This window comes from Salminus brasiliensis, chromosome 22 (genome assembly GCF_030463535.1).
Source record: "Salminus brasiliensis chromosome 22, fSalBra1.hap2, whole genome shotgun sequence".
NCBI classification, from domain to species: Eukaryota; Metazoa; Chordata; class Actinopteri; order Characiformes; family Bryconidae; genus Salminus; species Salminus brasiliensis.
The window spans coordinates 23,523,557-23,548,363 of record NC_132899.1 but is presented as its reverse complement, the minus strand read 5'-3'; the positions used below and the strand labels follow the sequence as shown (position 1 = coordinate 23,548,363).

The following is a 24,807-nucleotide window of genomic DNA, read 5'->3' as shown; positions in this document are numbered from 1 at the left end:
ATTAATGGAGGTTAGCATTAATAGAACACTGAGTTCTGCTTCATTTCTCTTAAGAAAAGACATTTTTCCTTCTGCAAAATTTATTTTCAAATCCATTCATGAGAGAGGTTATTGCCAAATGACCAAATTATCTTAATTAACATTAATAACATTAAACATAAATGTCTTTTTAAATATATTTAAACATATAGACATTTGATCTTTGCTTCAATAATACTAAGAAATAGGACTAATATAACTACACCCATTTAACTAAAAACATTTGTAAAATGTAATTAGTATGAATACTAGATTCCTGTGATGAAAAAGTACAGACACCCCCACATTTATTACTACTTTCACTACTATTACTACTACTAATGCCTAGAAATAGAAACAGGTGCAGCACATGGTTAGAGGGGATTTTGGAGAAGGTTGTCGTATTTAAACCTCAGACATTTAGTTTGGTTTGCTCATGATTGGCTCTCTGAGGCCTTCGGAACAGAGGCTATAGATGCAAAGTCTGGGAAGGAGTTTAAAAGATATCATAAGACAGGTCAGGCCGTCCTAACAAGTTCAGTCCAACTGCAGAGCACAAGATGTGGAAAGAAGTCTTCGACAATCCTGAAATGACATCACTGGGATCTACAGGTAGCTTTTGCCACAGCTGATCTCCAAGTACCTGTCAGGGCCTCGTTCTCATGCTCTCCCCCTGGGCAATCCCAGGGCTCCGCCCATGAGCACTGTCAGGAGCCAAGCTTCTGGAGAGTGGCTGAGCATGCGCACTGCAGCCGCTTCCCCTTCGTTAACCTCATGCACAACACCTGGGACGGTTGCTACAAAAGCTTTGGGCCTTCATGAACTGGTTGCCGTGAATTCACTGAAATGTCCTAGGGCCAGAGATTTCCACAGCCTGCTCAAGTAGTGTCCTTCCTTGCCATGTCTCTTGTGCTCTGTTTATCTTAGGTAAACTTGCTTTTGTTGTTATTGTTTCTTATTGTTGTATTGTTTCTTTGTTATACAAGACTTATTAAAGTCTTGCATCTCGTCCATTTCCTGCAAGTGTTTCCTGGTTTTTCACTGCCACGCCTGACCAGGCATGACAGAACAGCATCTACCATCAGAAAGAGAGCCCACATTTTTCATTTTCATGAAAGGTGAGGAAGCTGGAAAAATCATAGCAAGACTTAAAGTTTTAGACCTTGGTCCAAGACCATTACATCTGGAACAATGTGCTTCGGATAGATGAATCTAAAGTTCAATTACTTGGACGCAGTAACCGAGGATATGTTTGGCATTTGGGCATAAGCACCCGTATCAGCTGTGAAGCATGTAGGTTAAGAAGATGTCCTAGTTGGGGCTGCTTTTCTGCAGTAGGGCTTGGAGAGCTCTCCAACATAGAATCCACTAGGAATTCTTTATTGTATCTTAAGGAAAATATGAGACCATCTGTCTAAAAACTAAAGCTGAAAGAATTCTGCATAGAGGAGTGGGCAAACTGTCTCCCAGTTGATGTCAGAGACGGGTAGATCATTATAGAAAATGTCTAACTGAGGTTATTTCAGCCAAGGGGGAAATATCAGATATTAGGTCATAGCGTGTCTTAACTTTTTAATAAAAAAAAAAAAGCATTTTCATTAATTACATTTTACATTAGTTAAACAAGATTTTTGCATGAGTTGCATGTTTTTAGATATATTACTTCCATCTCTTAGTATTTAAATTAAGATCTAATGTCCATATGTTTAAATATATAAAAATGTGATGTAATATGTATATATACAGATCAGCCACAACATTAATACCACGGACAAGTGAAGTGAAACTATCTATCTACAGTGGCATCTGTCAAGGGGTGGGATATATTAGTCAGCAAGCGAACAGTCAGTTCTTGAAGGTGATGCATTGGAAGCAGGAAAAATGGGCAAGCATTAAAATCTGAGACACTTGGACAAGATTGTAATGGCTGGATGACTGGGACATATCCAAAACATCAATCATATGCAATGGTCAGTACCTACCAAAAGTGGTCAAAGAAAGTACAACTTGTGGACCAGTAACAGGGTCTTGGGTGCACAAAGCTCATTGCTGCTAATAGAGGTCCCAGGACTCAAAGGACATGTTTCTACTGTCTTGGTGTCCACAGGGCACCAATAGTACTACTACTATTACTACTACTAATGCCTAGAAATAGAAACAGGTGCAGCACATCAGCTGCAGATGATCAGAACATGGTTAGAGGGGATTTTGGAGAAGGTTGTCTTATTTAAACCTTAGACATTTAGTTTGGTTTGCTCATGATTGGCTCTCTGAGGCCTTCGGAACAGAGGCTGTAGATACAATTGAGTCTGGGAAGGAGTTTAAAAGATATAAGACAGGTCAGGCCGTCCTAGCATGTTCAGTCCAACAGCAGACCGCAATGTTTCAGACATTGTGACGCCTGGTCCCTATCATCACCACCGCGAATGGATAATAGAGTTCCCCTTGGTTCTTTACCAATTTAAAGGCTTTTTATGCTCACATCTCTTTTACAAGAAAAGTTAATTATGGAACCAAACATAGTCCTACTATGGCATTGCTCAAAGAACCCAATGAACACTAGCACCTTTGTTTTTAAGAGTGTCGCTTGTCTCGTTTGCCACCATGCACTCATCAACACCTTTTTTATTTGGTTCTAGTGAAGCCCGATCAACAAGAAGCTGCTGACAGCACATGCTTCAACACGCTCATCCACTGCAGTGACTGATTTGAAAAATCGGGCTGTAAAAAAGCAATAGAAGGCCCAGCAAAGCTTTCAATGTCACAGTTTATCAAGGTAATTGCATTATCTAGTGAGAGATAAGACATGGAAGCAAGGATGTTAATGACAAGGAAACAACACACTTCAAAGTCAGTTGTTAATCATGTAATCATGTATTTACAGGAGATACAACAGTAATTACAGTAGTGCTGTTTCTGGAAAATGTCTAGTGTAGTGCAAAATCAGCACCTGGGAGAGCGACATTGTGTATATTGTAGACATTAAAGAAGATGTTTAGATAAACAAAGGCTTCATTTTTTTATGCTGTTCACAGTTTGTCATCTGGTTTTGCCACATTTGGTTGATCTTACTCGTAAATCTTATCACGGCAAACCGCAGTGATGATAAGACAAGGGATCCAGGAAATGGCACGTGCTTTAGACAGATCTGATATCAAACAGCCTGGTATTTTTATTGCACATCAACAGAACAGAAATAAAGTCACCGATTTCACACGCTATTAAATCAAATTCCTTATGGACTTACTTATGTAAGTACGTGTGTTTGTATTTAAAAGTCAAGTCAGTGTTGCAAAATTACATAAAATTCATATTTCACAGCCATCCTTCTTTCCCCTTCCCTGCCCTCATAGTTAAAATGCTGATTACTGCATGGAGCACACCTCTTCCCATCAAACACAGAGTCGTTTCCTGGTCTGTACAGAAAGTAAACAGCCATAAAAGATTTCTTACAAATGTAGACACACCTTTATAAAAAGTAAACACTGATGTAACACCATACAATCAAAGCAGCCAGCAATGTAGACGCATGCTAGGAGTCTGGTTTAAGTAGCCATGGCTGAGACTGGTTAAGAACAGGCCTGGCCGTGCTTTAATCTGGAGTTCATTCCCAGCTGATCTATATCCAGCCGACATTTAGGCCTAGTTCTCTTTCTTAGCGACTGTTGCCAGGTTGGACAAGCCTTAAAGAATACTGGCAAATGTAGACATTGGCAGAATTCAGAATTCTTATTAATAACCAAAACCAACTGTGGAATGTTTACCCAACTCTGCTATGCAACACCCTAGCAACTCCAAAGGAATCACTTGGAACATCATAGCAACCACTTCCTAGCAGTAATGCACAGACTTGGAACAGCATATGACTCCACAACAATCACTTGGGATACCCCAGAGGAATCACTTGACATTTGGAATAGCATAACAACCTCCTGGGATGCCATTGCAACCGCTTAGCAACAGAAAAGCTTTGAACAGCAACAACCTGGGACACTATATGGACTACTAAGCAAACCCCATAGTAATCAATTAGAACTGCATAGAACTCACCTAGCAACCCTTTAGCAACCAACTAGGATTCCATAGCACCCACTTCCCAGTAGTAAAGCACACATTCAGAACAACATATCAACTGCCTAGCAACCACTTTGGATACTCCAGGGTAATCACTTGACATGAGCACAGGAACCATTTGGAACCACCTGGAATACCAAAGCAACCGCTTAGCAACTTGATATGCCATAGTAACTACTTAGCTACTTAGTTTAACTTCATAGCAACCACATGAACCACACAGCATAGCAATCACATAGCAACCACCTGGAATACCAAAGTAGCCACTTAGCAACAGTACAGCAACAGTACAGCCACCTGGTATGCCATCGTAACTACTGATCCATAGAAACCACTTCACAGAAACCACTTGGAACAGTGTAATAACTGACTGGCAACATCTTTGTAACCTGGCTTGCCTGGTGCAACCACCTGGGAAACCAAGCAACAGCATAGAAAGCATTTGGAACAGCATATATACTCCATATTAACCGCCTGGGATGCTGTAGCAGCTGCTTAGCAACAGCATAGCAACTTCCTAGCAACCCCAAAGCAAACCTATATAACATGCTAAGAACAGTATGGGGATTGCTGGAGCTGCACAGTCGCTCTGCATGTTCTTCAGGAAAGGCTCTTTTCTAGTTTCCAGGGCTGTTTATTCAGGCAGGGCTTCGATTAGCTGCACCACAGTCCAGCAGTATTAGCATGCATTAGTGTTGTGTAGCAGCTATGAACAAAATCAGTACAAGTGTTCGGTACACTGTATGAGGTTCTGCCAGCTGTCAATAAAGCTTGGGCGGAGTGTGGGTGTTCTTTCTCTTGCCTGTTATTAAAGCTACACCCAAAAACACAGTACTGCAGTTCGACTTATGAATCCCGACTGACAGTCAGTTTATCTAGACAACAGTGTAGTCCTACCTATGTGAACTGAAATCCATGTGTGACAGTGTAAGCATGCCTGCGGCTATTGGTTTCTGGACTGCTGCCATGTTGTGTAATTTTTACATGCCTTTCTGAAAGACTGGAATGAGTTCTCTTTCGGAGGTAGTGGTATGCTCGTTACTATGAATTAATGACTCTATTTGAATTCTGTATGTAATTGTATGAATGCAATATGCAGTATCTGCAGTTTTTTTATATTTGATGAATTATACGATAATAGTGGGTTGTATTTTTACAAAGAATCTACATATCTCAGCTTAGCTACAAGTGTCAAGAGTTTAAGAAGAATTCGGTCGCAAGGGGATGCTAAAACTCAGACCATAGTATAGGCAGGGATGGAGGTGCTACAATTTAAAAAATAAAGGTGCTACAAATGGTTCTTTGCTTGATGCCATAGAAGAACCATGTTTGGTTTCATAAAGAATCGTGTTTTCCATAGAGATGTGTGAGTGTGAAGACCCTTTAAAAGACCCAACACATTTTCTCTTGATGTAAAGGCTCTGTATTCATTTAATGTTCACATCTCTATTACAAAAATTATTGCTTTTATGGAACCAAAAGCAGTTCTTCTATGGCACCGCTCAAAAAAAAAAAAAAAAAAAAACCAGAACATTTTGTTGCACATTTATGGTTTTAAAGTGTAGTTGTAACACGGGGACTTCTTTCATTGCAACAGTGTGTTAAAGCTAACCCCCCAGTGTGGAGGCTGTATTTTAGCCTGGCTAGCTCTCACTGTGAGTTGTTTACATGCCTAGAGTGACTAACAAAATATTGGAGTGAATTCAGTGACTTCTACACACAACTCAGCCCACGAAAACACTTTTTAAAGAGTGTTGAGATCTGCTGTCAGAATTCAGAGATGATGTAGTCATAAGCTTATAAGAAGACAAGTCTTGTCTATTGCTCCAACATTGCTCAGGTCTTGCAACATCGGGACTCTCACTGATCCTACCTAGCTTAGAGGTAGGGGGCAGAGGCTCTCATTATTTAACTGGGGGTTGTGGGGACAAAGGAGGGAGAGATGTGAAGTTCTGAAAGCAGCAAAACAACAAACAAACAAACAAAAAATATGATTATTATCATATTATACTGAATTGATATTATACAGAGTATTATTACTTTAAATTCAAGATGTAACTATTTAAGGAAGATTAGAAGGGAAAAAACACATCAAAATTAATTGTTATTGTAATTGAGATTTTATGTAATAACAAATGTCATAAAAAATACATTTTTATTAATTACATTTTACAAATGATTTAAAAAGACCTCTTCAGTTTTATGGGTTTAGTTATGGGTTTAGTTATCTCCCAATATTGTTCAAATGAAGATCAAACGTGCAAATGGTCAAATATATTAAAAAAAAGATAGAAAGTCTTCATGGGGTGTCCTAACTTTTCTCACGACTGTACATATTACTGATAATGGTCATCTTGATCATCTTATCACTCTACAGCTAAGCAGTAGATTTTGTGACTGGCCTTACAGACGTATCTACTGCCTATGAACTGTATTTCTACATGCTTCCGTTTACTGTCATCTGTCGGCCTCCTGAGCAGCCTGGGAAGCCGACGAAAACCAAAAGAACCCAAAAAAAAAACGAAACAACCGACAGTAGCTTAGTGTGAGAGTTTCGATGAAATTGGTGAGTTGCCTGACATAACAAAGCAAGCTTAAAATAGTTCTTCAATGAATCACTGGAAACAGAAACAGACACAATGTTGAAACACACACCCACACAAAAAGCATGTCATACATGTCTCTGACAAGATGCCAGGAAAGACATGTCCTTGTCATACTTTCATAGAAACTCCTTAGAGTTTATATTCTAACTTATAATGCAGCCATGCATTAATAATACTGATGACGGCAGTGTTGTCCACCGTTTCCTCAACTCTCGGACAGGGGTTTATGTCCTGTCCAGCTACAAAAAAAGACAGCTTCAAGTTGTATGAAGTAAATAATATTTATTATGGTTATATTGGCAAAACATGCAATACTAGTATACAACTTCCACTATGGAATATAGATGAGAACATGTAGTACATAGAAAAATAAAGAGATCTGTAACCATAGAAAAAAAACATGTAACTTTGCAAATAGAAAAGAGATATATATGTGAAATGGCAATTCCACAGATTTTTCAAAGTTTCTGCATAATTAAATGGATAATATTTAATGGTAAATATGGTAGTTCCTTCGTAGCTCCCCCTAGCACAAGCAATGCTCCCGACACTAGGAGGCTATGCGAAGCCAACCATCCCCAATTTCAAACTTCCGCAGATGCAGCATTGCAGGGCAGCCGACACACTCAGAGGAAAGCATCGGTTCCCCAGTGCTGGCCAACATCGCTTAAGAAGGATGAGGGCTGTGAGCGCCATCTACACATCCGGTGAGTCTGTAGTTTTAGAAGGTTCACATTTACCACTATTTCATGATTATTAACATTACTAATAAGACTCATGTAAGTTGTTTTGCATTGTACATAAAATATTACATTTGCAGTGAACACATTGTGACAACTGGTTCACATCACCACCACTGTTTCAGTGAACTATTTCACCCCAAGCCACATTTAAACTGCATATTTTTAGAAAAATCGATGGACTTCCCCTTTCAATATTAGGAACTGTCTGAATTATTTATAGAAAGCTGTTGAAACATGTTGAGAAACAGTGGTCACACATATTTCATAATGGCTATTATTTCTATAAAGGTGTTTCCTCCTTGCCTGGTGCCGCCATCAATGACTGTCAAAAGGAAAGTGAAAAGATCACTCCTAAACCTGTCATTAGAGGAAAAACGATACCAGTACAGGTTTCAGAGTGCTAATAGCGCTGACGTCACTACTGCTATTGCTGCAACCATGATTTTACATGCATATGGATATGACTAGGGATGAGTTTTAGGTTTTTCTGAGCTTTGTAAACAGGTTTACATTAACATATAAAAGCAGAACAGTAGCTCTATGTGTTAGATTACAGATTACTAGATTAAAGTGTCATTACTTTAAATTCAAGATATGCAAATATAAACATATATTTTATAAATAATGTTATATATTTAACATTATATATAATGTTAAATAATTTAAATATAAATATATATTTTAAGGGGTGCCCAAATCAGTCCTGGAGGGCCGGTCTCCAGCAAAGCTTGGTGGTTGCCCTACTTAAACACACCCACTTTGCCTGGTAATTGACTAAAGAGTTGAATCAGGTATGAATCAGACTTGGCTGGTGAGCGGCCTTTCAGGACTTGTGCACCCCTGGTCTACAAATATGATGATACCCATGACATGCACTCATATTAAGACTATTAGGACAATCACGAGGACCATACCAGACAGAAAAAACAGACAGTCAGATACTAAAGCATGACAGAAGTCCAGTGTTCCAACAGTGTGGTTTTATCTACACTCTAATCTCTTCCAACACCTGGGGCATTAATCTCGATTCTCTCAGGGAACAGGCGGGCTTGGGTGGCCAAGGCTGCTTTGCGAGTGTATGTGGTGCAGCGGGTGAGGATCTCCTGGGCCTGTGGGCGAGGGGGCACTCTGGGGCCAAGTCTGGATGAGCCGCTAGCTTCAGCGCTACTTGGCCTGCTGGGCTGCTCCTCAGACAGGCCACTGTCACCGCTGTTTAATTCGGCATCTTTCTCTGCCTGTCTCAGGCTGTCTTCCCCCTCTGAGCCATAAAAGCTCAGGCCCAGAGAGCTGGAGGAGCTGAAGCTGAAGTTGGTGTCGTCACTGGTGTCACTGATGCTGCTCTTGCGGCTGTCAGATTCGCCTTGCTGGACCTGGGAGCTGGGCTTGGCTTGGGAGAGCACCTCTATGGAGCGTGACTTGTGAAGACTCTTCAGCCTGAACGACCGCTCCTGTGGCTGGGTGGAGTAGGATATCTCTTGCAGGAAGGTGCGTGTGGTGGACAGGTTGAGCGTGGAGCTGTAGAGCTTCTTCTGCAGGCTGAGGGTGGGGCTGGTGTATGGCTGCAGATACATGGAGGGAACGTAACCTGCTTTTCCGTTGTATCTGGAAAAACAGACAGTCGTATATATTGGGATTAGCTCATTCAGTGTCGGTAGTAGGGTTGTAGTAGAATTCTGATTTCGATGCTGATGCCAGCAGGCATTATCTCAGTGCTCAATAGCAGTAGATACACTGACGAATGTTTATCTGGATTGAAGACAAAGGAAAAAATTGTTTTGATGGTATTGAGGTAACTGGCTTTACGTTTTTCTATGTACAGGGAAATGCATCAAAATTATTTTTTCTGGCAATTTACTGTGCTACAGTTACGACAGGTTGGAAAATCACTGGAGTATTCCTTTAACCCCTTGAACTCTAGACCTATCAGTTATTAATCTTAAGCTTCATCATTCCATAGCTACCTAACTCCAAATATTTATTTCTTTACTATGTTAAAGTATCTGATATTAGTTTAGTCACAAGATCTCCTAACTCTCTTAAAAGTTTGGTTATTAGTATTAAGCTGTATCATTCAGTAAGTACCATAAATACTTTATAATTAAATACTTTTAATATTTAAGGCATGTAGTACAGAGTGAACAAGAGTATAGAATTAAGGGTCCACTTAAGGGTTTTTAGAATATAAACAAGCGTGTCATTGAAACAAATGAGCCATTATGTAGTAGTCGGACACGGACTGCACCTCGGCACTGCGGTTTAACATTGTCCTCATTCCACAGGATCAGTAATTGCTCTAAAAAGACAGAATGAATTACCTAGCGAGCCACCAGCCATTGTCAGACTTCTGCAGCACCTCCAGCACGGCGCCGACGGCCACCGATAACTCGTCCTTTGTTTTAGAGGTGTAGCTCCTTACAGCACAGTACAGAGACCCTAGAGAATAAAGAGCAGAGGACCTTAAATTTCATAAAAGACTTATTCAACCAATGCTATTTTAACAGAGTAATACTAATGCGTATACACTATATGTCCAAATGTTTGTGGACACTCCTTCTAAAAAAGGCTCTCAGCTACCCATTGCTGACACAGATGCATCACTCACAAACGCACACACAGGTAGTAGGTGTTGAAAAGAACTGCCAACAGAATAGGCCTAATGCCAGGTTAGAGGGTATAAAGCCCCCAGCATTGAGCTGTGGAGCAGTGGAACTGTAAATTGGGGATGAGGGTGGGTTGTCCACCAAAACCGGCGCTCTGCAACCATGATGTTGTGTGGAGAAACACCTTCACTGCTTGTAAGGGGACATTACCAGTGACTCCTAACACTTTGCCATTACTTTGAACAGCTTCCTGACCGCTTCAGGTGGACTGCTGCCTATAGAGATGTGCTTGGAGTGCCGTTATCATGAGATATTGGCACTCATAGAATGGCTCTCAGCCAATCACAATGTGAGGTCAGAACTAGATATTCATTGTGTATCATTAAAACCTCCTTAAGCATCTTTTCCCATCTTTCGAACCTCTCATTTTGTTTGTGGGGCTAGGCTGGCTCTCAGTTTTTTTCCAGTTTGAGCATTGTATGTTTAAATAGCCAAGTATCTGGCTTGTTATCATCTGAAACTCAAGGTTTCAGTGGTAACACATCATCTCTAATTATAAACTACATATGCGATACTGAGAATAGGCATGAGCTCCTCAACTTACTCTCAACAACTGCCATATCCAGCTCGTCCTCTTCCTCGTCATCCTCACACAGTTCCAAGTAGGGGGCAGGAAACCAGGCTAAGCGCTTTTCCTCATTTTCCACCAACCACCAGCCTGCAGATAAGATCCATGAATACACACCCTGATAAGTGCATGGTCTGCTTCATCACTAAACATCTGCTAAATGTCTTCACATAATATTGCAACATGTTAAAAAGCACAGTACGTACTACAACGATCTAGCATGATCAATCGTTTTACCAGTATTATTTCAGTAACAGTGGCTTGTTGTGGTCTTAATGATGTGCAGGACTGACGCATACGCATACCTGCTTGGTCTTTGATGAGCACATCCAGCGTTTCATCTACAGCAACCTTAAACGGTCTGTTCTTGGTGTCCTTGGTCTCATACGGCGCCACACAGCGGTATGTTTTGGAGACGAAAGGCTGGGTCACGTTCCCGGCATTAAGATGCCTGCTGGACGAGTCGCCTCCTGTTTGCCCGTTAGGGATGTCCTCTGACTGGAAAATCATCACACTGGTCAGGACAGACGAACAAGAAAAAGGTTTAGCAATTACGAAAGTGGCAAAAAAAGGGAATGGAAAGGACAGTTGGTCATGTTAAGATAAAATGTAGAATGTGGTGATCTTTCTGTTTAGCTGATCAGCCTACCTGTTTTGTACAAACTCTGGCTGCAGCTCGTGCTCCTTGGGCAAGAAGAACTGAACGAGGTCGGTAGCTTGAGTGATGCTGGGGTCACACTTTAGCAGTTCAGTGCAGTACTTCTGCAGAGCCTTCACCCGGTGCACAGCCCGGGCTGGAGTCTTCTTCTGTAAGCTCACCTTCAGCATCCGACCTGCCAAAAACACCCCACAGCCTTTTAACACACTCAGAAGAGACAGATGGACTTAGTGTAAAGGGATGGAGTGATGAGCAGTGTAATATGAGTATTATGTATATATATATATATACACATATATTTTGCTATATTTGCTATGTACACTCCAAAAGCCCCTGTCTTCAATTCCCACTATTAAAAAGATTTCTTTAAAATGAATCATTTCATATCAAACCACCCTAGATGACTTTGTTTACATCCCAACAACTGTGAAAGTATTCAGACATTTTAAAAAGTGCAATTCCCTGAACTATTCCCACCCTCTGCCTGTTACTGTACCTCCAAATCTTGGTAGAACTCTGCCTCGTTTGCCAAAGGGGTTCTCCACTGGAACCTTCTTCTTCAGCTGCCTCTGTTTTGAACCGAGGTGAGAGATAAACGAGTCAGTAAGTACAGAAACCTACTACTCCACTGTACTCACAGACAGGACAGTGTCCTCGACTTCCTAAAGAGCCTTACATGAAATTTCCTGAAGTCCTGGACGGACCTATAGACGACCACTTCGGTCTTATCTGACCACAGCACGGATGCCATGTACACCTGGAAGGGAAGGGAAGCAGGTGATTAGCAGATGCATTTCAAGCCCTGTTTAATGATCAGACGAGCTCTCCGAGTTCCTCCACCACCACCACCACCTCCACCACCACCACCACCAGCAGAAGCACGTCTTACTTTGCTCTTCTCTTTGTACATGATGCCGATGATTCGGACGCTGATAGGATAGCGGAATTCCCCCATCGGGACTGGCAGCAGGTTTCCTCCAGAGCAGGGTGGAAAAGTCGCCCTCTCTCCCCAAGAGCCGAGATTTATCCTCCATCCAGCCCTGGTCCTCCCCTCTCCGAGAGGTGGAGTCGAGGGGCGGAGGATTACCTGACTTCTGTAAGACACACAGACAGACGCACCCTCTCCCCTCCTTTCACAAACTACGTCCTAAAATCTTCTACCTAACCTAAAATATTTTCTAAATGGTGGAGGAGCAGAGAACAACTTACAATTATTATATTTTGTGTATTTTGTCAAATATATTTAATCATAAAAGGCAGAAGCACTACAGCAAGCGCCGGAAATGACAAGGGACCGTCTAAAAAGAGCGGTACTTGTTTAAAAAACGTACAGCATATACAGACATGAGGCGCCTGTTGTTGTTCGTTATAAAGACGTGAAACCTACTGAACAACAGACATGTTGTGAAAACCATAATAATAATAATAATCATAATAATAATAAAACCCCAAAAATAATACTGTGACATATCCATCCTTTAGTTTGGTAGGATATGCCTTGATCAAATCTTAATGTAATTAATTGTGTTACATCCATATGCCTTGCAGATATCACTAACACATCACTTGTAATCCGCAGGAACACATGTGATTAACATACTACAAACTTTTTTAATGCCTTGATTGAAATTTATTGAATTTTTTTAAACAACATCGGCACTTTTTAGACGGTCCCTTGCCGTCTCCGGCGTTTGCTGTAGTGATTCTGGCTATTTTGATTATATATATTAGGCGAAAAGGAGAGATCGAGAATTGAGACAGAATACAATGATTGTAGCTTGTAATTTCAGAAATCTTAGGATGTTTATTGTGAGCAAGAGGAAGGGCGAAACGCTAATATCTGCTGAATATAATCTAATAACCTGTTAACTCACCACACCTGGTCTATTACAGTCATTTTCACTGAGCAAAAAGAGAGACACACTCTCAAGGTTCATCTGTCACACACTTGCAGGAGAGGTGAGATGTCTTTGTAGGCCCCCCTCGTACCACCTAAAACAGCTCGAATTGCATGAATTCCTCAGGACCTTAGCAGACATTAGCAGCAGATCATTTTAGTCCTGTTAATTGTGAAGTAAAGCCTCCATGGATCACATCAGTGACCCTCTGGCACCCTAAGCAGAGAATGAAGTCACACACTCTCTGTGTGGGTTGTTTTCTGCTTTTTGTGTTCATAGCTGGTCCGGCCACGTGTGCGTGTTATCCCCGCCATGCGGAAACATAGGCCCACCTTAAGAGACAAGGCAGTGACCGAACACACTACATTGTGTATACAAGATGGCAGAGAGCAGTACGAAATGGTGAAAGCGACCATACAAGTATTCATCCACCAAAAAACTCTATAAATCAGTTTTCAGCTAACAGCCGGGCTCAGCATGGGTGGCAGAGGTTAGCTATGATGAGAACTGGAAAGCTATATTTTTTCCTTATTTCACTTTAGTCACGCTCTTTGTGCAGCGTTTTGCACAGTACCTGAATCTGTTCAACTGGATTATTAAAAAATAAAAAGTGGTTCAAAAGATTCAATTCATTTACCAGTTGGATAAGCCAGAGCTGAGTACACTGAAAGCATCAGCAGTGTGCAGAGGGATCATGGTGCCCTTTGTGGTTTCCCCCTCTCTGCTCTTGACACACAAGGAAGCAGAGGCTGGTCTGTAAGAGTTTATCTTTCGTATGTTTGCAGTGTGTGTGTGATTTCTTTGTGTCTGATTAAGGCAGGAAAGCTACAAGAAAGATGGGAAAGTACAGGGTTTCCTACTGTACCTTCCTCCTTGTAAAACTGCAATCCTCCTTCTTCACCTTCTTTAGAATAGTGGTGTTAGCCACTTATCATCCTGGTTGTAGGAATGTAGAGGTTGGCTATCCTTATGAGACAGTATGTTTAAGATCTGCCCTCAGATTTTCAATGATGTTTAGGTCAGATGATTGTGAGAAGCCTTACTGAGTCACATTTGCTGATATTTAGTGGAATCCTTGCCTCCACCTACCCATGCAGTGTGCCCTGTGCCACTGGCTGCTACACAACCCCAAAGCATATTAGATACAAACCTCTACTGAACAGTTGGCAAGAGCTTCTTTTCGTCTTTTTGTTTGGGGATTGTGGCCAAACGTTCTTCATGACATCAGCCCACAGTTCTTCCCTCTGGCTTATATCCAGCTATCTGGATATCTGTCTTATATACTGTGACATTCACTTTTGCAATGACGTTGCGGATAAAGTTTTTTTCCGATGACTGAAGGCCTTTTCAGCTAGTAGCCTTCGATGCAGCCCAGATGAAGCCTGAGCACTCCCTTGGATTTTGTTCTGCACTAACCCCCAAACAACACCACTGTGTACATGCATAGACACCTGTTCTGCACCTTTTTGTAACAGGCTAGAAGATATCTGTCTTCTGCAGACTGGGATAATTGTGAAATCTTCGCATTCCTTGGAAAGTTTCATGTTGGGGGGAAAAAAAGGCCTTTTTGTGTAGTTATTATTGTACTCGGAACTGCCAAAAAATCCTGGAGTGATATGCGAGAGGCTTTCAAGAGAGGCCTTGTTTAAATCTGTGCTTTTCCCAGCATTAGCACGACTTTTTAATCAAAACAGGGCCACGTGAGTAGTCAGTTCTGAGCTATCATCTTTGGGCAATTTCTCCGAGATGACCCTGCCTTCTGTTGGAGGGGGGTTTTCTTGCAGGTGTCTCTTCAAACCGAGGGTGCTGAGAGGGAGCTGAGCATGCAGACAGGTGGGCAGCTGATCTGAGGCGGCTGGTGTTGCCCTGTCCTGTGAAGGGAAGCCAAAAGCTTGTCCAGAGGGCTCCACCCAAGGTCACCTGCAGTCCAACCTGTCAAGATCCCACGTGACATCATCATCACCTGGTATAGGAACCCCATCAGCACGTTTTTTGTTTTTCACAAGGGGAAGCACAGCACGTGCCTGGCATATATCACATACACTGGGACAAAAAAGAGACACATTTCCATGGATGGTTCTTTAAGGGAGTAGTTTTACATGATTTATCACTTACACCAGATGCAGTTGATCAGCCAAGACCTATTCAATGTCTTTAATAGACATTTAATAGTGTGCCACTTGGTTTAAAGCAAGAGATGTTAGGCTAACATTGCTAACAAACACTGGACTCATCTCTGTAAACACTCAGAAATGCCTCAGAAAAACACTACAGGACTGAATGTTAACAGTCTGGCTGCAGCCCTGACCTACCTAGTCAAGAAAGTCATGAAACTCCTGGGCCTAGCCAAGCTGGACGCTGTTACTGACCTTCTGCTGGACCCCCTCCAGTCTGCATACAGAGCAAACAGGTCTTCAGATGGTGCCATAAATTTGGGCCTGCACTTCTACAGGTGCTACAACACCTCAAAAGTCCAGAGAGCTATGCTCTGTTCTATTTTTGAATAGAATATTTCTGAATTTCAGCTTGGCTTTTAACATGGTTGTTTCAGCTCCTGCAGGCCAAACTGACTGAGCTGTAGGTGCCAGATCCCATCTGCCAGTGGATCCGAGATGATCTGAACAACAGGGGGCAGGAAGCACAGGAAACCATGTGTCAAACACCCACCCAGACTCTCAGTTCAGGTGTACCACAAGGCAGTGTGCTCTTACCCCTTCTTTTCAGTCTTTACACCAATGACTGCACCTTCAAGGATTAGTTACAAGGTTGGCCTTGTAACTAATGATGATGAATCTGCCCAAAAGTTGAGCAGTTGGTGTCCTGCTGAAGCAGAAACCACATTTTGCTGAATGCACAAAATCCTTTAGAGATGAGTATGATGTTCAGACCCACCCACACCACCTCAACTTCCACAGCTCTGCAGTTTCCACTGTGAAGTCACACAAGTTCCTGGACACCACCATATTCAGGGACATGAAGTGGGAGGAGACCACAGCTCCATTGACAAGAGAGCCCAGCAGACGATGTTCATCCATAACCATTGGGTTTGGATCGTCCACCTCACAATAACGAAATGAGATTAGTAACATTAGCCTAGCATCTCCCATTATAAACTGAAGAAGTATACATCAGATATTGAACATGTCTTGGCTGATCAACTAAGCAACAGTGTGATTTTCTATGGGGTTCAAGTCAGGTGACTGTGATGGTCACTCCAGAATCTTCCAGGACTTCTATTGAAACCAAGCCTTGGTGGACTTTCAGGCATAGTGACGCCCAAGCTTCTGGCATGATGTTTTCTCATAGGATTTCCTAATACTTGACTGAATCCATCTTGCTCTTCACACGCTGCAGGTTTCCAGTGTCAGAGGAAGCAAAGTAGCCTCAGAGCATCACAGAGTCACCGCCATGCTTCACTGTAGTCAGAGTGTTTTTTTAAGTGTATGCTTCATTCTTCCTCCTCCAGACATACCGCTGATCTATAGGCCTGAAAAGTTCCAAAAAGTTTTCTTTCACTGTGCCACAGAACAGAATCCCAAAACCCTGGTTTTGAGCAGATCGGAGACGACTGTTCTTGTGCTTTTGGGTCAGAAGAGGTGTACGGGCACGGAGCCCTTCGGTGCTTAGTATGAGCTTTACTGGGCAAACTGAAACCTTGGGGCCTGCTGTCAGCAATCTTGCAGCAGGTCATTTGCAATCCTTCAAGGGTTTTTGACCATCTACCTCCTTAGGAATCTGGTGGTAGTTGGTGATGGCTTCCTCTTTCTGCCACGTCCAGGTAATCCTTCAAGGGTTTTTGACCATCTACCTCCTTAGGAATCTGGTGGTAGTTGGTGATGGCTTCCTCTTTCTGCCACGTCCAGGTAGTGTAGCCAGTGTTCTTTCAACTTTAAACTTGTGAATTTTGCTTCCAGCTGGATCTACTGGATCATTCAGTGATTGTCTCTCTTTTTGTATCCTTTTCCTTGTTTCTGCATAGCAGTGATCGCTTCTCTGAACTTTTTGGACAACTCTCTTGACTTATTTATAACATGCAGTCAAATGTCAGAATCAGCAAACCCCTTAGCCAGTCCTGGTATTTGATGGGTTTTTATCTCAAGCATACCTGATGCAACTAATGAAGCCCTTGATTTTCCACCTGATTTGCAAATGTGTGCTCTTATGTGGGATTCTATTCAGGGGTTGAATAATTTTGAGACTGCAGTCATTGGATTGGTTTAGTTTGTTAGGCTGAAAGTTTGTAAATTTTTTTTGTACAAGTTAGGAATTTTTTACTAGACATCCACGCTAAGAACTATTTTATTAGTTCTGACCATGCTAACTATGATGATTTGGGAGAAGACTTCAGGTGGCTTCTGTCTTGGTAGGAGGTCAGCCCCTCCTCTGATATGTGGAGCCAGGATAACAGATGACAGGGTTAAGAGGAAGGTGATGGTGTGGTGGAGGGTTGTGCATACTTTTGTAGACACATGAACAAGGTAGAGGTGGAATTTACAGGATGTTTGATTAGGGAGGAGGGTCTTCAGGCATGTTTAGTTATTTAATAATTCCACTTGTGAATAAGATTTTAACAGAATGATGGTCACATGGTACTTGAGTTTTAAATGTATAAATAAAGTACAAATTTGAATGAAAAAAAAGTCAGTGCATTCCTTTTTTAGTTGCACAGTTGCCCAGTTTTCAGATTCGAGAAAAAATGCTTCCTGAAACTACACCTTGTTTGTGCTGAAAATCCCTGGGATGTTCCTTATGAACAGAATTGCTTCATCAATGAATGTGCCTTTGTGAGTGAAAAAGGTCACTGGCAATTTTGCATTTACGTACAGTATGGCTGCCAACTCCATCTGACAGCAGTCCAGCGGACTTGCATTTTTTTTCCTGTCAAAGAAGATTCAACTGTCTTGTAGGCCGGTAAGGCTGGACGTGAGTACATGTTTTACAGCTTTGTTTAAACAAACAAAAAAACAAAACACAGGTAGAAAAGACAAACAGAGCATAAGAACTTAACACCGTCAAGGAACCAAACTAACATCATGACAAGGCCAATTCCAGAACAGTGGATACAAAGCACCTCATGAGCCTGGCTTGTAACTCACCCACTCCTTGGGAAGGCCACTGAAGAACACTGAACTCATTGTCATGTTCATGAAACCAGTTTGAGACAAGTTTTTCTTTGTGGCTTGATGCATTGACAGGCTAGAAGTAGCTGTTAGAAGATGTAGGTAAATTGTAGTCATGATTAGATGTCCAAGGTCAGTAACAGTACTCAAATAGTCTATGGTATTCAAGCAATAATTGATTGATATTAACAGGCCCAAAGTTTGCCAAAAAAAAAAACACCAATACACCACCTCCACCAGCCTGGACAGTTGACACAAGGCAGGTTCGGTCCATTCATTCATGCTGTTGGCACCAAATAATCCTAATCCTAAATCGAGATTCTTCAGACCAGGCTACATTTATCCAGTCTTCAACTGTTCATTGTTGGTGAGTCTGTTCACCACTGCAGCGTCAGCTTTCTGTTCTTGGCTGACAAAAGTGGAACTAGATGTGGTCCTCTGCTGTTGTAGCCCATCCTGAGATGCTTTTCTGCTCACTGTACAGACATGTTATCTGATGCACAGATCTTCCAAAGAAAGTGCTTGGTGAGTTTAGTAGAAATGAAAGTTTCAGATCCTTCCAGGGTTGCATCCTTGGCTTTGAGACATGGCTATTCAGACTTGCACACTGGTGGAATGAAACCTCTTTCTACTCACATGCATTAAAGATGCTTTCCAGACAAAGTGAAGAATTTCAACATCTATTGTTGACATGCCTACACCACTTTGCACTGCGTTTCCAGGAAGCCACAGAGGGTTGACATTACTGCAAAGAATACAATGCCTGTATTATTAGCCTCTACTTTGATGGCCATGTTAATAGTCAGAATTTCTTTATTGCCATGGGGGCATTCCAAGGATTCCCAAATGCATAGTACATGCTGGGTATGGTAGTAAGAGATGATTGATGAACTATTAATAAATAAATTCTTGTTTTCGTATATATACAACACGCTTCTCAATGGACATTGTCATAAATCCAGATTCTGAACCTCAAGTGAGTAAACCAATGGCAACAGAGGCAAGAAAAAAACTCCCTCAGATCAAGAAAAACCGATAGAGGAGCCAAGACTAAAAAGGGGTACCCACCCTGCTCTGGCAGACCACAGAAAGCACAACAGATGAGAAGACAGCAGTAGAATAAGTGGTCAGAAAAAGCTGCTCTTATTGTATATGCTTTTCTTATGATCAAGTACAGGAAATGTACTGTTGGTCACTTCATTTGTCCAGACCTGCCCAAAGTGCTTTGTTTGGTATACTTAATGAGTCACATTTAGTAATTAACCTACATAATTGGGTTTCCAACACTTGTTTCTTCTTATGGACAACAATGGTTCTTCTAGCAGACTGTGATAAAGTTCTGATAAGACTATAGAAAGTATTAGTGTACAGGAATGATGCAAATAGGTTAATGAGCTCTGTCTAATTTTTATAGGCCACATCTGATTTGAGAAATTTGGGAGCACGGCCATGCCTGAATAACTTACTAAAATCTCTACCATCCATGTTCCAGGGTTTCCTCACCCAACTACCACCTCCTTTCCACTTCTCAGATGGAAGTCTGGCCTTCTAGCTTAAAGAAGAAGCTGCTTTACCTCTAGCCCAAAGTTCTCTCTCCTACAATCTCCTTTTACATGAACTCATGCTGATGGTCTGATGATGATAATAAAACATTTTCTAAAGACAATATTTATTCATTGTTTTTGGATGTAAAGCATCTAGCATCTAATTCTATTTCAGATATACAGATTGGTGTACAGATAGGCTCTCATATTGATCATAACCAAGCTTCCACAGCTCTGTTATCAAGAAGTGAGGGCTGTTATGGTAATCTACTATGTAATGCTACTACGTGTTTGCGTCGTAAAACAAATAGCAGGTGCAGATGCGACTGGCTGCATGCTTCATAAAAACAGACCTCACGTGTAGAGAGCGTGGATTGTTGCCCGTGTGTCTAGTCCAATATACTGAACGTGCCTTTAGATCAGGGCTTACAACATCTCAAATGAAAAATTATGACTGGGATTAAAGGTCTATTTCCACCTGGCCCCTCCGGTCCAGCTCACACAGACCACCACCAAAACACATGCAAACACCAACAAGCCAAAACATTGTGCATGACTGTTTTATTTTATTGTCTCTAGAACGTTCTCTTTAATTCATGCTTTACCTAAATGTTCTCGCCAGTCACACTGTTCTAGAGTATATCCCCTGTTCACACTGATTTCTCTGCTCGAACATACCTAACAAATCTGCTTATTAACAGGTGAGTTGAATCAGGTATGTTTAAGAAGGAAAAGCAAAGCTGCAGAGACCGGAACTCCAGGACTGGATTGCCCACCCCTGCTCTAGTATGGTATAGCTCACCCCTGGTCCTGGAGGCCCAATTGCCCAGCACTTTTTAGTGTTTTCCCTGCTTCCAACTAGTCCAACTGATCAGCTAATTTATGGGCAATTATTGAGTTAAAGAGGGTGCATTAAGGCAGGGAAAGCACTAAGGTGTGAAGGCAGGGGGCCTTGAGAACCAGGGTCGAGAAACACTGTTCTAGAGTGTTCTCCACTTTCACACTATTTTGTTAGTGTTTTCAGGAATTCAGGAAGCCCGAGTATGGCTCGTTTTTGAACACTGCACTGTACTAGAATGTTCTCGTCCATTCAGGAAGCCAGAGTACAGCTCGTTCTTGAACACTGCACTGTACTAGAATGTTCTTGTCCATTCAGGAAGCCCGAGTACGGCTCATACTTGAACGAGAACACTGTGCTTGAATGTTCTCGTTCATTCAGGAAGCCCGAGTATGGCTCGTTCTTGAACACTGCAATGTTCTAGAATGTTCTCGTCCATTCAGGAAGCCCAAGTATGGCTCGTTCTTGAACACTGCACTGTACTATAATGTTCTCGTCCATTCAGGAAGCCCGAGTATGGCTCGTTCTTGAACACTGCAATGTTCTAGAATGTTCTCGTCCATTCAGGAAGCCCGAGTATGGCTCGTTCTTGAACACTGCACTGTACTAGAATGTTCTCGTCCATTCAGGAAGCCCGAGTATGGCTCGTTCTTGAACACTGCACTGTACTAGAATGTTCTCTTCTATTCACACTCTTCTAGAATTTTCGGAACACAATGTTCCACACTGTTCCCCCGCTGATGATGTTGTAGAATCATACCGTTGGTTCATGCTGTTCTAGAATGTTCTAATTCATCCAGAGGGATGATATTACTGATATTTACTGATATTACAGGGGTCTACAGACTTTAGGGTTCTTTTCTGTCAATCACGTGGATGCAGTAGTGTTCCTTAATACATTACACCAACTGGTGATGTTCCTCACTTTGCTACACCAACTGGTAATGTGAGCCACTACGCTACTCTACCTGGTGATGCACTATGACCCAGTGATTTTTTCCACCCTTTCGCATTGTTCCCCATTGTTCAATGGTGTGGTTTGATTGTTGGGAGACTCTAGAAGGTTCTCTCTTCATTCAGTTTGCTTCATGAGGTATATGAGTTCTTTTTGCAAAACACTTCTGGTCATTGTTGTTCTTTAGCCTTTGGGATGCTCTCTGTTCTAGATACCCCCCACCCCCCACCCCCCCCACATACTGTTCACTAATGTTTTCCATCATTCATACTGGTTCTAAAAAAAAAACTGCCAGCATTAAAATGTTAGTGTTTGTTGGTGAGTGTTAGTGTCCATTCTACAATTCTGGATTAATAATTAAATATAAATTAATAATGAAACATTTCATGAAGAAAGTGATTAGATGCTTGTTATTTTTTTTACTGACCTTACTGGTGTCTTACATTGACTGACGTCCAGCAGAAACAGTTGCTGGTTAGCTCAGATTAACAAGACTTTGGTCAAACAAGGAAATGAAAGTCCTGCCTGTTACAGTAAACGGCAAGACTTTCATTTAAGAGAAGCTGACCTGGAACAACATTGCCTTTGTTTATTACCTGTTGTTTTAGGACTCACCCAGACACACCTGAGCGGTGTCAACAGTAACCCTTTCAGTATTTCAGGGAAATAGGAAAGTCCATCATGGACTACGTGCAAGAACCACTTTTATAGCAACTATATGTGATTTATAACACTGTAATGCCACTTGTCAGTTTACTGTTGACATCTCATGCATCTCTAATCACTCGTGACTAAACTTACTGTCAACAGTTTGACTGTCACTCCAGGTAATCATAAGCCTTCACTGGGATGACCAATATTTGCAACACCATCTCATAGGAAATTCCACCACTAACGCGCCTTTTTGTGTGAACTGGACTTTGGAGTCTTGTGAGTAAGTGCACATTAATTACAGAAGGTCACGTCCAATTATGATAACAAATGTACGCAGATTAAGTCATCTGTGTTTCACCCACAATATATAATGTATGCGGATGGACTTTTAAACAGAGAAAAAGGATAAAAGAGGCTGAGGGTAACTTTAGTCAATAAACTCTGTTAGGTGAAGGCGTGTGGCGTAAAGATAACATAGCTTTCTTAAAGGAAGCAAAGCGCAACAATTCAGCTGTGGAAATACACTGCAAAGCCTACAGCAATGTTCAGAATGGTTTTATGACACAGCTTTATGCAATAGATTCTGTTTAATAATAAAATATTAAACATAATAATAAATAATAATAAAATTAATAAAAAAAAAATAAAATTAATAAAATAATCTGTTAAAAATAATAATAAAATAAAAGTTGTTGTAAATATACTGTGAATGTCAATTAATAAAAATGTATTTAATTACATTACATTAAAAATCTTTGTTGAACAAAAACAAAACATTTTAATTATTTAAATAATTTTAGGTTATTGTACACTGTTTAAATAAAGTATATAATTTTGCCCCAATTCATTTTTTATACAGTTATTATTATGGTTATTTCTACAAAATGTACTTAGAAAACTCATGTATTGTAAAAATTTTGCCCATTAACGTATAAATAAACAGTTCAGTGAACGTAAATAAATGATTTTTTTTAATAAGACAAATCTTTTTTGAATTTTACAAAATTTTAATTAATAAGTTAACAGAAAACAAATTACACTGTGAAAATAATAAGATTACATATACTATATCATTAAATTCTTAACATATCATTAAAACTATGCCTGAACATTCATAACAATAATCTAATAAATGTAAATTTACAGGTGAATTTCCCGTGTTATGGTAAAATGTAAGTGCACATAAGTGCAGTTAGATTAAAACCTCATTTCACAGTTTTTCAGAGTTACTGTGTCTGTGTGATCTGTTAAAAACCAGCCACTACATAATTTTACTTGTCTTAATAAAATAGTAAACAGAGCTCTCTATACAGCATTTATTTTGAACACATTTTGGAACATTGTCCCTTAAACAGCTGATCAGTATCCAAAGCTGAAATACAACAGAACATCTGGAGAAGCCTTTGTAACTTAACACGTTAACCGTACAGCAAAGTGGACTGCTGGAAATGGGAAAAAATACCACATAGTAGTAGTATATTAAAAAGTATATATCCTATACTCACTAATGAATATAGATCCATACATACATTTATAAAAGCTTAAATAATTATAATTCATAATGTTGTAGCATTGACAGATTAGGACATGTAAGATATGATGACATAGAATTACAGGGATACTTTTTTTTTCATTTACATATCAATCCAAGTGTGCACCCCTGCATATATGCAATTGTATTACAGTGCTATGGATTCTGCTTATGCAGTTCTTGCCAACTGGATAATCTGTTGAATTAGGTGTGTTTTCAAATTCATTCAGGACCCAAACACTGCAGACTCCAGCATACCGCTCCATTATACACACCTAATTCAACAGATTATCCAGTTGGCAAGGACTGCATAAGCAGAATGGGCCACATGCAAAGAGTCTTTTGTGTTCTGAAAAATAGGGCAGCTTTTTGTTTGCACTAGTCTACATAGTTATGTGTCAATCATTTGAAGAAGTTAATGCTTTGTGTAAATCTGAGAGTTTGATTTTGACAGAACAATAACAGGTTTCAGTTCCATGTAAAGGAAAATGAATAATTCACCTTAGTGTGTAATAAGCCTTGAAGCGTTAAGGGGTTCAATTTTACTTGAGTATGCTGCGCTGAATTTTAAACATTTTGTGATGAGGGTGAAAGATTTTCTTCAGGAAACGTCTCTTCCACGAATGTCATTATTGTGCAGGTGTCGCTGCACAGTAGAACAGTGCACCACCACTGTAGAGTCTGCTAAACCTTCTGCTTGACCTTCACTGAGCCTATTAACCACTATTTCTTAATTACATTACTAATGATCTTCTTATCGCATTCTCCTGCTTTTTGAGCACCATTTCTTTATTTTCAGAGTGGTAGGCAGCTGGAAAAATGACCCAGGGTAAGGCCTATGGGAATAACAGTGAGAGATAAGAAATGGTGAGGTCCCGCAGCTTGGCTTTTTTTTAATGTGCTCTGGCAACCCAGTGGAGTCTTACTGTAGCGCTATTTA

The 24,807-nt window shown here is 40.8% G+C and overlaps 1 protein-coding gene across 1 annotated transcript; it reads right to left on the bottom strand.

Annotated features, from left to right (window-relative positions):
- Positions 1-7,001: 7,001 nt before the first annotated feature.
- On the bottom strand, positions 7,002-12,368 carry noxo1b (NADPH oxidase organizer 1b). The gene is made up of 8 exons (XM_072667365.1): positions 12,217-12,368; positions 12,004-12,084; positions 11,824-11,896; positions 11,319-11,502; positions 10,975-11,183; positions 10,646-10,759; positions 9,757-9,874; positions 7,002-9,043 (listed from the first exon to the last, which is right to left on the bottom strand). The coding sequence occupies exons 1-8, from the start codon at positions 12,280-12,282 to the stop codon at positions 8,434-8,436; spliced, it is 1,455 nt and encodes a 484-aa protein (XP_072523466.1). The 5' UTR covers positions 12,283-12,368; the 3' UTR covers positions 7,002-8,433.
- Positions 12,369-24,807: the final 12,439 nt, after the last annotated feature.

Coding starts and splice junctions, on each gene's coding strand:
- noxo1b (XM_072667365.1), bottom strand. CDS start 12,282: ATGGGGGAATTCCGCTATCCTATCAGCGTCCGAATCATCGGCATCATG. Junction 11,897..12,003: donor AGGACTTCAGGAAATTTCAT/GTAAGGCTCTTT, acceptor GGTTCAAAACAG/AGGCAGCTGAAGAAGAAGGT. Junction 10,760..10,974: donor GCTCATCAAAGACCAAGCAG/GTATGCGTATGC, acceptor TCTTATCTGCAG/GCTGGTGGTTGGTGGAAAAT.